The following is a 13459-nucleotide window of genomic DNA, read 5'->3' as shown; positions in this document are numbered from 1 at the left end:
GGTGTGTCACTGCAGTCAATCATTCTACACCATTCGCAAATAATTGATTAGTAATTTTGCGTAAATGTACTTGCCCCTCTTCAAAGAGCTACCCTAGTATACCTTTCCCAGGAAAATACACCCTACCCTGCACTTACGGAGTATACAGCGTCGTTCATAACGCAAAAGCTGTGTGCCAGTGGGAGATATCACCGCAACTGATTCAGGCCAGTTCCTTTGTTTTTTTGCCACCATCATTACAATACGCCAAAACCACAGATACAAAACTGTGTTGGCTCAGGGTGGCCTGCGACCAGACATGCAGAGTCTACTGCACTTTCTAGGCAAAGACGACCCCAGAAAATATTTCATGGTACAACAGCTGCCAAACTGTGGCATTCGCGCGCGTATCGCATCTTTGACCCAGCTGCATGATATCATAGTGTTCAAAACTCGATTTGCCTTAACCAGAGTGACGCCACTCTTAATAAACAAAATGAGGACGACTTGGATAGCCTGAAATTGTCAAACTACGCAACCAAGACACGTCTCACTTTCAAGGCACACTCTAAATTTTAAACCCATAAGGGTGTATTTATTTTGTCCTATGGGCAACAACCTCTTAGGGTGTCTGGGAACACCCTAAACAATAAGGTGTTTAGAAACACCCTCAACCGTAGGGTGTAAAGAAACGTTACACCCTACTTTAATAGGTGTTTATAACACCCCTAAACTATGGGTGTGTGATGAAGCCACACCCATGCGAGTGGGGTGTACACTGAAAACCCCCTTGAAACGCTGGAGTTATATGGATGAGCATACTTGATCAAATGAAGTGCAATTAACGGGAAACAAAAGCAGATACACAGGAGGTGACGCTTAGACCTGTGTGTTGAGGAGAGCCATTTATAGCACTTCATTCTATCAAATGTGCATCACCAACTGGCCCAAGCCTCAATTGTTCTCAGGGAGAAGCATGTATGAACCTTCTCTGCGGCTGACAAAATAAGGTGCCATGGTCTTGAATGAGCTGCATGAGACCAGTGTATATATGTGTACGTAGACTTGGCCGTAAACGACAAAGACGCGGAAGGCACACGCGCACGCACGCACGCACCACACCACAGTAGTGCAAGCAGTAACCAGTAGTAAGGTTCATTCGATCATAACGCCGAAGCAAAAAAGAATTCAGCCCATATGCTAACATCTGCCTTTATCATAGAAAAACTGCAACTCTAACAAACAGGACTCTGACGGCATTCTGCAAAATTTTGAAATGTCACGTGACCAAGTTTCTTTCTCTCTATACTAAAAATTCATTGTTTTGAATACAATAAATCTCTACAACTTTCAAAAACATTTGCGCTAGTTGGGCAAACGACTGAGACGTATGACATTTGGTTGACACCTATAAAATAGAAAAAAAACACGTAGAAAAAGTAAGCGAGTTTCTAGAGTCACATTTACAGCATATTACATCTTGCAGTATAAATTTTGATATTAAACCATCTAACTGCAAAGCCACTCGTCACTGCTGCTTGCACAATCATCTTCAGCTGCTAGGATGACTGGTGCCTTCGAGTGGGGCGAAGCTGTTTTTTCTGTACAGGAAATTCAATCCCCGAAACCTGAACTAAATACACAAGGAAGAATGACTGAAATTTTACAAAGAGTGCAACATACAGTGTGCACCATGCATAACTAACTGCTCCCATATGTGTAGGTATAAATTGAGTGCATAGCAAGCATATTCGTTGGCATCGGGCTCCACTGCAGTGAGAAATGCCAGAAAAGGTATGCTGAGTAGGAACGACGACGAAGTGATTCTCTCACAGAACGCTTGTGCCCGTGTCTTAGTATTTTCAATTTGTTTTCCTGGAATTGCGGTGATGCTTCAGGACACACCTGAGAATGTTTCAGGCGTGCAACCGTCGCGCCGGACTTCGTCGTCCAGGAAGCGTAGCAACGCGTCAAGCGACACCGACAGTGCGGCAACCGATTTGTACTCGGACGGTTTTGAGTCATCAGATGATGACTTCACGGTCATCATGAATCGATCTACAAAACGAAGACTGCTGCGGACGGCATCGTCGGCAAGTACTTCCACCGTTAAGACTGCACCACAGCGGTGGCCGCACACCATGCTGTTTATGCCCGAAGACCCTGCATATAACTTGCGACTCCTGAACAGGCAAGTTCTTTCTGTGCTTCTCGAGGAAACCGCACCGAATGAGATCAAAGACGTGAGGATCAATGCACGAAAGAATGTCCTTGCTGTAGACGTTATGCACCGTAGCGCACTGCAAAGCCTTCGGCACATAACAGAAATCGGCAACGTGAAAGTTCGGCCAATGGTCGCTACAGGTTGTAATAGCACTGTAGGCGTCATTTATGATGTGGATCTTTCCATCTCAGCTAATGACCTGCCAATACTAATAAAGCCAGCGACTGAAGGCACCCGCATCACGCACATTACCAGACTCGGCAACTGACGCTGCTTGAGGCTTGTGTTCGAGGGAGACAGCCTTCCCTCGTATGTCAAAGTTGGCCATGTTCGCCACTCAGTGCGTCCTTACACACCGAAGCCACTGCAATGCTACAAGTGCTTCAAGATGGGACACGTAAAAGGTGTCTGTGAGAGCAAAGTTGTGTGTCCGCGATGCGCTGAGTCTCACTCAAAAGGCGCCTGCAGTGCCACCATGCTACGATGTCCAAACTGCCACGGTGCTTATGAGGCCTCATCCAAAGATTGCCCGCGGGTGCGAAACGAGCACGCGGTACTCAGGCGTATGGTGCGGGACAATTCAACGCACAGGGAAGCTGCCGCTATAATACGCCGACGACGGCGTCGTGGGCGAAGACCATCACGAAAAAACGGCTCTACCGATAGAGAGATGTCATCCTCTATCAAAGAGGCTGACCCACAAACACCGAGCTCACTGAAGACGGATCCTGCCAAACAGAAGAAAGGGACAGCAGTCGCACCTTTTGAGCAGTGGCCCTCTCTTCCACGAAGCCAACCTACTTCGGAGCTGCATCAAATCCCGCCGCCCTCGACGACCCCTCAAACCAATGATGCGATGAATGGAGATCAAGTGATAAGCTTGCTGCGATCGCTGATGAGTACCATGCGTGTCCTTTTGAGTAATATGAAGACTTCGGCTGCGCAGACCGCACTGCATGTGCTGGACACCCTGAGTCCGGTGCTTGCAGCTCTAAGGTAAAACCATGGCCAGCGAGGCAGCGTCGTTTCGAGCGGAAGTCAAGATTGCATCTGTCTTTCAGTGGAACGCCAGAGGACTGAAGTCGCGCATATCTGACTTTAGACAGTTTGTATTTGTGAACCGCTTCCCCATTATCGTGATTTGTGAACCCAATCTGTGTGCTTCAATCAAGCTGTCAGGATATGAGTGCTTTATGTCCTCCACTAAAAGAGACTGCAGCAAAGTTATTGTATTCATGCGCCATGACATCACTTACGTTCACCACCGAGTCTCGCCTGATGAAGGGATTCAGTATGTGTGCCTTACTGTAAAGAAGGATAAGGTTGCTTTCACGATTATCGAAGCTTACTTATCTCCATCAAGCCGCCTTGACTGCGAGCGCTTACGCGGTATTCTGACATCGACTCCAAGGCCATGGGTGATCACTGGCGACTTCAGTGCCCACCATTCCCTATGGGAAAGCTCTTGGAACAACTCTAGAGGAAGAAAATTGGTGTCCTTAGCCTCGGAGAACGAATTCTGCGTTTGTAACAATGGAAGCCCTACGCATTTACGCGGATCAGCCTATAGCAGCTGCCTGGACCTTACATTGGTTTCTCGCTTACTTACCAGGAAAGTGCACTGGTTTTAAGATCTGGAAACGCAGGGCAGTGACCATATACCAACTTACCTGTGTATAGAAGGTTTCACCAGCTCCAAGTCCTCAAGAGGCCTCAAGTACACCGATTGGCCGAAATTCAAAATGTTAATGGAAGACTGCTGTACCAACGGCTTATCATATAACCTAGAGGACTCGATAATGGATGTCCTGCAGAATACCACGCATACACATTTGACTAATCATAAGCGCACCGATTTCGACATCGAGCTTGAGAAACTTCTCACAATACGCCGTCGTGCAGAACGAAGGTACCGACGGACAAAGTGCATGGATGACTTGAGGCTGGCTAGACGCATTCAAAAGAAAATGCAGCGGCACATGGATAAACTGGCTAGGCGACGTTGGACATCCCTTTGCGAGTCATTGGATCCACGAAAGCCCCTATCACTGATATGGCGAACTGTCCGGGGTCTTAACACAACCTTGGGTCAGCGACACCCATTTACATCTCTGGCACTTCACCTTCGATGCAGAGAGATTGACGTCGCAGAATCTTTCTGTCGAAAAATTGCCGGTGATTCCAATTTCACAGTATCAAGAACGGGAACATTTGACAACCCACCGCCCTCACGTGATCCCCGCATGGAATGCCAGTTTTCTATGGATGAGTTAGAGGCGGCACTAGCTCTGTGCAGACGTTCTTCAGCACCCGGACCTGACGGCATTACCTATCGTGCCCGTTGTAATCTTGGAGACGAAGCTCGGAAGGCACTCTTACGCCTATACAACGACTCCTGGCAGACTGGTACGGTTCCCCAGGCATGGAAGTCAAGTCGCCTCATTCTACTTCTAAAGGCTGGTAAATCTCCTTTGGATATTGCCTCATACCGTCCTATCGCACTTGCCAGTTGTGTGGGAAAAACGATGGAACGAATGATTCTAACACGAATGGAGTAGTATTTAGAGCACTATGAAATCTATTCAGTATCCATGACCGAATTCAGGCGCGGCCCTTTGTCAATCGACAACGTTGTTGATCTGGTGACATATGTTCAACACCAGAAAGCCTGTGAGAGACTGTGCGCCACCCTGTTTCTAGACGTTAAGGGGGCTTACGACAATGTCACCCATGAAGCCATCCTTGGTGCTTTGGAAACAGTAGGTCTTGGTGGCAAGATATATATGTGGGTGTACAGCTACTTACAGCTGAGATCATTTTACGTGATGACAGCGAATGGCCCAACACCTGATTATTACAGCAGCCGAGGAGTTCCTCAGGGAGGAGTACTAAGCCCTACCCTTTTCAACCTAACTCTCATCGGTCTAGTCGAGCAGCTACCTAGCACTGTAGAACTTTCTGTCTATGCTGATGACATCTGCATTTGGACATCAGGTGTGACAAGGCCTCAGCTTCGCGCCCGCCTTCAGAAGGCTGCTACAACGACGTCATGCTACCTTCGTAAACAATGTCTCCAGGTGTCCTGCGGAAAATGTGCAGTGGTAGCGTTCACGCGGAAACCAATGTCTGCTTAGAGAATATCGATTAATGAAGAATACATATCGTTCAGCAGAAGCCACAGGCTCTTGGGAGTCATAATAGATAGAAACCTGTCGTGGATTCAACACGTGAACTATGTGAAGAAGCGGCTGGTCACAACATGCCACATGTTCAAATTCCTTGCAGGAAAGAATGGGGGAGTGCCCATACCATCCATGCTGTAACGGTACAGAGTGCTGTTTATCGGATTCTTACGGTACAGCTTACCTGCAATATCTAACACCGGCAAGACCAACCTGCGCGCAATTCAGAGCATTCAAGCCCAAGCACATAAGATATGCCTTGGATTACCCCGCAGTGCTTCAACGGCTGAAACCATTGCCATCGCTCAAGATCACTCGATAAATACGCATATTATTACCGAGACAATGCGCATGCACCGCAGGCATTATGCCAGGACCCCTTCTCACCACCTGGCGAGCCTAGCTGCTGAAAGGCCCCGCACGACATACGGCACCATTGTCTACAAGCATCGTTCATCGTTTGCTGAGACATACGCACCTGCATAAAAGCCAGTGCTTCCTCCTTGGAGCTTGAGCCGGCCGCGAGTTAATTTAATGATTCCAGGAATGAGGAGAAAATCGGACTTACCGACACATGCCCTGAAACAACTGAGTCTATTCCTACTGGAACAAAACTACAGTAACCACGTGCACATTTACACGGATGGCTCTACTACGCCGTCTAGTTCAGGTGGAGCAGTGATTATACCATCACAAGGGGTAACTCGGTGTTTTAAGACTTCACATGTGACAACTTCAACGACGGCAGAACTCGAGGCTCTGCGCAATGCACTGGAACACATCAATTCAGAAGAAAGACCAGGTAAATGGCCTGTGTTTTCTGACTCAGAACCAGCGTTACAGTGCCTGATATCAGTTCTCCGTCGCGGATGCCACGACCAGTTGACCTACCAAACCGTGAAACTTCACCATCTTTTAATACAAAAAGGCCATGACATCGTCTTTCAGTGGTTACCTGGGCATAGTGGTATAGACGGCAATGATTCTGCAGATCATGCTGCTCGCACGTCACATAAAGAAGCGAACAGCGTTCCGATTCCGCTTTCAAGAGCGGATGCGGCGAGGCAGATTCGTCAACTGGCCCGCAGTCTCACACTGACTGAGTGGAACACACCAAGCATACGACGTACAAGACTGCACGAGCTCGACCCTTCACTACAACTCCGGCCTCCACCCGGCCTACATCGACGTGCAGCTTCGCTTCTCTATCGCCTTTGGCTGGGAGTTGCTTTCACGAAAGCTTATACCACGTTAATCGGAATTACTGACAGTGCGGCGCACGATGTTTGCGGCACCGACGAAAATATCGAACACCTGCTGTGCCATTGTCCTCGATTTGCCTCAGATAGACAAGTACTTGCCAACGCCATGCGGCGACTGGATGATCGGCCTCTTTCTGTGCAGGTGCTGTTACAGCAACGTCAACATGCCTCGACAGCCCACAAGGCAGTGCAAGCCCTGCTGTGTTTCCCGAGAAAGACAGGCTTGTGGGAACGCCTCTGACATGCGGTAGAGTTCTACACGCTGCAGTGAAATTACTGTCAGTCTTTCCCCCATCCTTTTTTTTCTTTTCCCTCTCTTCTCTCTCGTCTTTCTTGTCCCCTTCCCTAATCCCCCAGAGTAGGGTAGCCAACCGGATGTCCTTCTGGTTAACCTCCCTGCCTTCTCCCTTTTTGTTGCTTCCTCCTCCAAATCTGAGTACGCGGGCCTTAAGTGAATGTCAAGTTCTATGCCTAAGTGTGCATCAACACAGCTGCATGTGTATTTCTGCAGATCTACCATGGTACTCATTCGATTAGTTTATTAAAAGGAATACAGTACGACGCGTAAGAACACATACATATTTTATCTGTATTGCAAAAAAGCACAATGCCACTTAACATACATGACGGTATGCGCATTGAGAAGGTATACAGTGCAGGTAACTTGTAAAATTAAGTAATGTACAGTTACGTATTAAGATGCAAATGATACTAGTGTTCTTGAACTGGCTCACATTGACACGATTATATAATGGCATTGGCTATTGGGTCATTCCACATCAGACGTCCCAGCCATTTTGGTGACCACCGCAAATGTATTAAAAAAATCGCGCTGATTTTACTGCCCTAAAGAGGGTAACTGCTAGAATATTTCGCAGACAAATAATTTACTGGTGACGTGGATGCCTCCTGAACTTCCCGGAATCTCGTCTGGATGTTTGTGAAAAAAATTCTTAAGTATCTCTTCTTCCGTGCCGAATTTGGTCTACAAGTTAAGTGAAGGGCTTCCGTAAAGTGTTTGAAGCTCAGTAATATTACCATTTTTCGACCACATACGCCTCAAATAATTTAGCCGAAATGTGTTATATCTGCATTTCTCTATATCAATACTGCACTTTGAATGGATATTTGAGGAGTGAATACTTGATCCATATAAGGTATATTTGGAGGAAAAAATATTTTAGACCTCTCAAGCTGTCACACTTTACGAGAAAAAAAATCGCAAATTTCACAAAACAATTGTTTTGTCTATAATGAGACGCAACTTGCATCACGTGGTGGTTGAATTAAAATAGAATTTGTACCTGAATCGAAGCAAATAAACAGTTATTTTCATGTGCCAAATTTTGTCATAGAAATTTATGTTCTGAGAAAAAGATCGCAGCATATCCACGGAGTGAATGATGATGAGTGGGGCGTAGCGTTCGTCCGTCCCGACGCACAAACGGATGGACAGACAGTCTGACGCCAGTATGGACGAACAGAAAGATGGACGGACTCAGAGACAGACCAACACATGGAAGCCAAAACGGATGGATGCACAGACGAAAGCACAATGTTCGGACGAACGATTCCCTTCACGAATATGATTTTGTCCGTGTATATGCTGTCAAAATCACTAACGCTATCTATTGGGCAACTCATCAAGTGGCTACATAATACTAGTACGACTACAGAGGAAGGAACGACCTACGGCCTTAAGAGCTTTGCCCCTGAATGATTTTTGAAGTTCCAAGTTCCCCATTCGCCATTTGGTCATCTGGCAGCCGACGCCTCGAAGTTCCCCATTGCCGTTTGGGAACATTAAAAAAATTTATTCCTTCAAATAGAAATTGTAGTGATGGAACTTGTCACATACAAAGAACTGTTTATTTGCTTTCAATTTAGGTAAAAGGTGATTTTTAATTGGACCACCACATGGTGCAAATTGCGTCTCAATATGGACAAAAATGACAATTCTGTGAAATGAGTGATCTTTTCTCGTAGAGGTTAACCGCTTAAGATGTCTAAAAATAATTGTTCATCAAAATATCTTTTGTGTGAAGTAAGTAGTCACAGCTCAGATATTCATACAAAGTGCTGTATAGCAATGAGAAAATGCAAACAGAACACACTTTGGCTAATTCTTGCAGACGTATGTGGCCGAAAATTTGTATTATTAGGGCTGAGTTTGAAACACCTTACATAAGCCCCTTTACTTAACTTACATAAGCCCCTTTACCAAACTTGGTATAAAAAAAGGTGCGGAACTTGTAAAATAATTTTTTTCACAAACAACACTCAAACAACAGTCTGCAAAGTTTGAAAGGCAACCACATGACCAAAAACTTTTTTCTCTCCGAAATATTCAAGCAGGTAACTGTTTTCAGTGCATTAAATCAGCAAGAATTTTTTTCAAACACATTTGCCATAGCCGCAAAATTGGCTTGGAAATGTTCAATAAAGTGACCCTGTTACCTTCACTCAATGACCATTGCATACTGCTAAATTAGGGCCATTTGTTTCAATCAAGCTGTCAGGGTGAGAAAACATAACTCCTTCCCGATGCAGCGTAGGCTGTTCAGTGGCTGTGCGTGTTGTGTTCCCAGATAGATGTGCTGCCCATTCTTACAGTTTGGCTGGAACACATGCTTAGAGACCGCGCAGTATGTATAACATTAAAGTGTTTTTGTGCTACAAAACACTAATAATACGCTTCACATAGCGAAAATACATTTAACGTCTGAAGTACTTAGCGAAGTTAATTGCCAAAGCGAGGCGATGGCAATAAAACTCTGAATAACAAGAATATTTTGAAAGTTACACATGATGGAAACAATCTGAATAAAATGTGCTCGAACGTTAGCAGTTATGTTCAAACAAGCGTTTGCGCTGTTCAAGTAGGCAATTCGACCACACACACATACTAAAGGTCTGTTCAAACAAAAGTCCAGCTTCAGTGCTCGATCCGCTAGATAGACACGGCTGTCGGCAGTGTCACGCTACGTTGCGGGTGAACGAAGATACCGGTGCAGACAAATTTAACGAAATTGAATGTATTAGCAAGTAGGCAAACTTCGCGAGGTGCACCAAACGCGAAACAATATGCTGTGTTGTCACCCGATGCATCAACCCGAGTTATCACGGTAGCGTTACCGCACAAAACGAAAAAGAACCAAAAAGAACGACATGGACACCATGCCCTTGTTTTCTGTTCTCGGTCTTTTTGTGCAATAAGAAATAAAAAGAAAGTGAACTACCGACATGCCCAAGCATATGCGTCTTACATACGGTTGATGCTTAGAGCTAACAGGCGCCGTCCCCACACATGTATTATATAGTAAACTAAAATTGATGTGCAGCACGAGCGGGCCCCGTTAAAAACGGCTGCCAACAAAGGGCACCGCAAAAATCTGTTCAATTTCTTCGCTGAACCTCAGCGGCGCACACTCACTCTGCTTTGTACTCCAAACAATCTAAACAAACAAAAAAACTTGCCCACAATCACACTTCGCCATCATCCGCGTGAAACAGTTCGGACAAATATTCTTGCTAAGTAAACATATGCTGATTTGTCATCAACTAGATGAAAACAAAAGTGTTTGAAGGCGTTATTCTCGTGCTCACGCAGTTAACAAAGCGCTGAACGGAACAACGTGAGAGCGCTACTCACTATTTCACTTCGAGTGCTCCACAATATGAATCCACAGGTCCAGTCTTCAGGATGGTGCACCTTCGCAATAATCAGCACTGACAGAACACACTGGTGGAGCACAGAGCGCAGGCACATTTCAAACTAAACACAGACTAATATACTCTACTGATCGAGAAGCCACGCGCACCACACGCACACACACGGGAGGGTTTATCGCCAGCGCACGCAGTGACATGTAAGACGACGTCGACCCCTTTCCGGCGCTGTGCGCCCGGCGCGCTGCAATACCGGGCAGCCACGGAGGAAGGCGGGCAGCCAAGGTTGTCTAGGCGACGAGACTTGATGGCGCCTTCTGGTGCTCTCAGACTGGCTAGATGCGGTTTAATGCTCGCTCCGGCCCTCTGCTGATAACGCGGGCGCTGCTTTTTTTTTGCGGCAGGGATTTGTTGCGTTATACTCGTTCTTTAACAGTGCATCTGAATCGCAGTGAATTTTGTGACGGTGCAGTGCGGCCAGCTCGAGCTACTAGTCAGAACGCACATTTGTAATATTCAGGAGATATGTTTAGCGCACCTTCACCGACCTAATGTAGTGAATTTACGTAAAAAAGCTAAGCTGATGCTTTTTGCTTAGCTCTATGGGTTTTTAGGGACTGCACATTCAAGGTCACGCAGGCGATATTTTATCAGCACTTTCATTTCGGTAAATACATTGCAACATTGCATGAATCGGTCGTCACACTATTCGATGAGAACATATTGCCACGTGCGTACTACTAGGAAGACGAAGACGACAGCGCATACGCGCATCTGCACGCTTTTATGCAGCAAGCAATAAAAAGAAAGAAGAGGAACGCTCTGGCACGCAGTAAATAAAAATACTGACCTGCTGCTACTTTCTGTTCGCAATTTAGGCCTCAAGGCTCCCGTCATTTTGAGCAAGGCTGCGTCAAGGCCACCGAAATGTCCTTATTCTGCATTTTTCTTTATGGTCGGTGTGCTCTTCCTAATTTATATGACGCACTCTTAAGGACACATGAAGATGAACATCGCTAGAGTAACTAAATAAAACGTGCCTGCTAAAAATACATCAAGTCAATATTTGTTTTTAAGGGACCCGATGGCTTGCTGACGTGCTTGTTATGGCTAAACAACTGTGCTGTTTTTTTGCAGGTGGTGGTTGTTTCATCTCCAGCTTTAAAAGCTTCGATCTTATGGGGTACGGCGGGGGGGGGGGGGAGTGTTCTATGCATCGCTACACCAATGTGCGCAACGTTAGCTTGTTCAGGTAAATCAGTGTACTTTGTGAGTGACTTTGTGTACTTTGTGTACTTTGTGACTAATTACGCAAATGACACAGATGAAAGGAACAGGTACAGGAGAATTGGCCCTTACTCTATTGAGCAAGCGTCGCTCCTATTGTATCTTCCATCTCATCGTAGTTTGCGTGCTTTATCGATGAAAACTGCGATTCGGTCACATTACTTTCTGCTTCGATTCATTATTAGACTCGCAAGCAGCTAGTAGTGGGAACCTTGCTGGTATCAAGATGGTTAACGTATACTAACAGTATAAGCAAAACGGCCCGAAAATGTCGTGCATTTGTAGCTTTGTAGGCACGTGTGCTCAGATTTGGGTGCACGTTAAAAAACTCCAGCTGGTCGAAATTTCCGCTGCCCTCCACTACAGCGTCTCTCATAATCGTCTGGTGGTTTTGGGTCGTTGAACCCCACATATCACTCAATTATTTGTAGCCTTGCTCATTACACCCCAAATATAAGGGTGTTAATGGGGTGTTTTGAGGGTGTTTTATTTACGAACACCTCAAATTTCAAAAGGGGGCGTGGAAAGGGTGTTCATAAGGCTGCTTTTAATGCGTACACCTGTTTTACACTTTTTAGGGTGTAAATTTTTTAGGGTGATGCATCAATATATTTCACTGTTTTGTTGTTAATATGAGTCTTCCCACCTATATATGTGCCATTTTGAAATTGGTGGGCGGCCATATCTGCATACTGCTACCACTCAGTTCGACAAGGCTTGGTGCACACAAGCTAGAACAGAGGCAGTGTGCTGCGCTAAATAATTCCATTGTGCCCATCCTCCTTCGGGTAGCGACACATACACCATGCATGTTGGGTTATAAACGCTTGTTGCGTGTTCTCGCCGGTACTTCGTAAAACGTTTAAGTCCTCGAAGCTCTGTCTTTTGCGTGCAACCTCTGTTGCCAGCATTAGTGCACATTCCCGTCGGTGTTGTAGCCTTCCATTCGTACAAGTTTATGCGTTGATGGCGTTACTGAGTCCTCATGAAAATGGAGGCTCTGCAGACTGAATGCTTATATTTGTACTGCGTGTTGATAGATGAAAGCTCGCACGTGGCATCGTCGTCATTGAACAAGCTGCGCTGCTTTCCTCATTGAGACCACAAATCTAAGCAGTTGACCTTCATAAAAAGTCATTAGTTAAACAATTGTCCTCATATTCTATGTCTTCGCAGTTAGTTATAACTCTTTCAGCAACAGGAATGAAATCGAATGACTTGTCCACGACACTTCGCAAATCTTTCTCTACCCACAGCCGTTCCTAGAAACGCTTCCGTTTACCCACTTCAATACTAGGTGACTCAAGTCGAGGTTGACAGATTCTCTTGCTTGTTATGACACTTCGTCACTGCACAGATGTAAAAATAATCTTCCAACAAAAGGCTCACATTTCGTGCTTGCTTAGGTGCAGCCATGTAGCCCCTAAACAGTGCATTGCACAAGCGGAACGTGGGTTGTCTATCTCATTGGGTCATCTATCCATCTTGCATTCGGAAGCGCGCATGTCGTCACAATTGCAATTCTCAATTACCCCGCTTCAGTCGCCACTAATCATAAGGCTTCTCATCTGTCTAAAATGTGACCCAAACAAAATCAATTCGTCGATGGCAGAGACGAACACCACCCCAATACAGAACTTCCTTTACAATTTTCTTATAGAAGGATGGGGGCTCGGGACATCAACTGCCCTCATGTTTTGCGAAACATCGTTGTCTCGGCCACAGTAAAGATTTGTTCTCGTAAGCAGCAATATCTCTCCTTCGCCTTTCCCCTGACGCTCGCAAGAAAGTGCGGCGTCATAACCGTCAACCAACTAACGCGAGATAAGCGAAAACCTTCGGTCATTATGGTTATG

The 13459-nt window shown here is 45.7% G+C and overlaps 1 protein-coding gene across 3 annotated transcripts in view; it reads right to left on the bottom strand.

Annotated features, from left to right (window-relative positions):
* The window catches only part of LOC142761752 (uncharacterized), an 87305-nt gene extending 76688 nt beyond the window's left edge, over positions 1–10617 (bottom strand). The window contains exon 1 of one of the 3 annotated variants that reach the window (XM_075883196.1): positions 10300–10617. In XM_075883196.1, the coding sequence (XP_075739311.1) occupies positions 10300–10416 (117 nt within the window). In that variant the 5' untranslated portion in view covers positions 10417–10617. The remainder of the gene's footprint in view (positions 1–10299) is intronic. The other 2 variants (XM_075883194.1, XM_075883193.1) reach the window with 2 other exon arrangements.
* Between the last annotated feature and the right edge of the window lie 2842 nt (positions 10618–13459).

Source organism: Rhipicephalus microplus, unplaced genomic scaffold, assembly GCF_043290135.1.
Source record: "Rhipicephalus microplus isolate Deutch F79 unplaced genomic scaffold, USDA_Rmic scaffold_15, whole genome shotgun sequence".
Classification (NCBI taxonomy): domain Eukaryota; kingdom Metazoa; phylum Arthropoda; class Arachnida; order Ixodida; family Ixodidae; genus Rhipicephalus; species Rhipicephalus microplus.
Note: the sequence above shows the minus strand (reverse complement) of the source record. Positions and strands in the feature narration are given on the sequence as shown.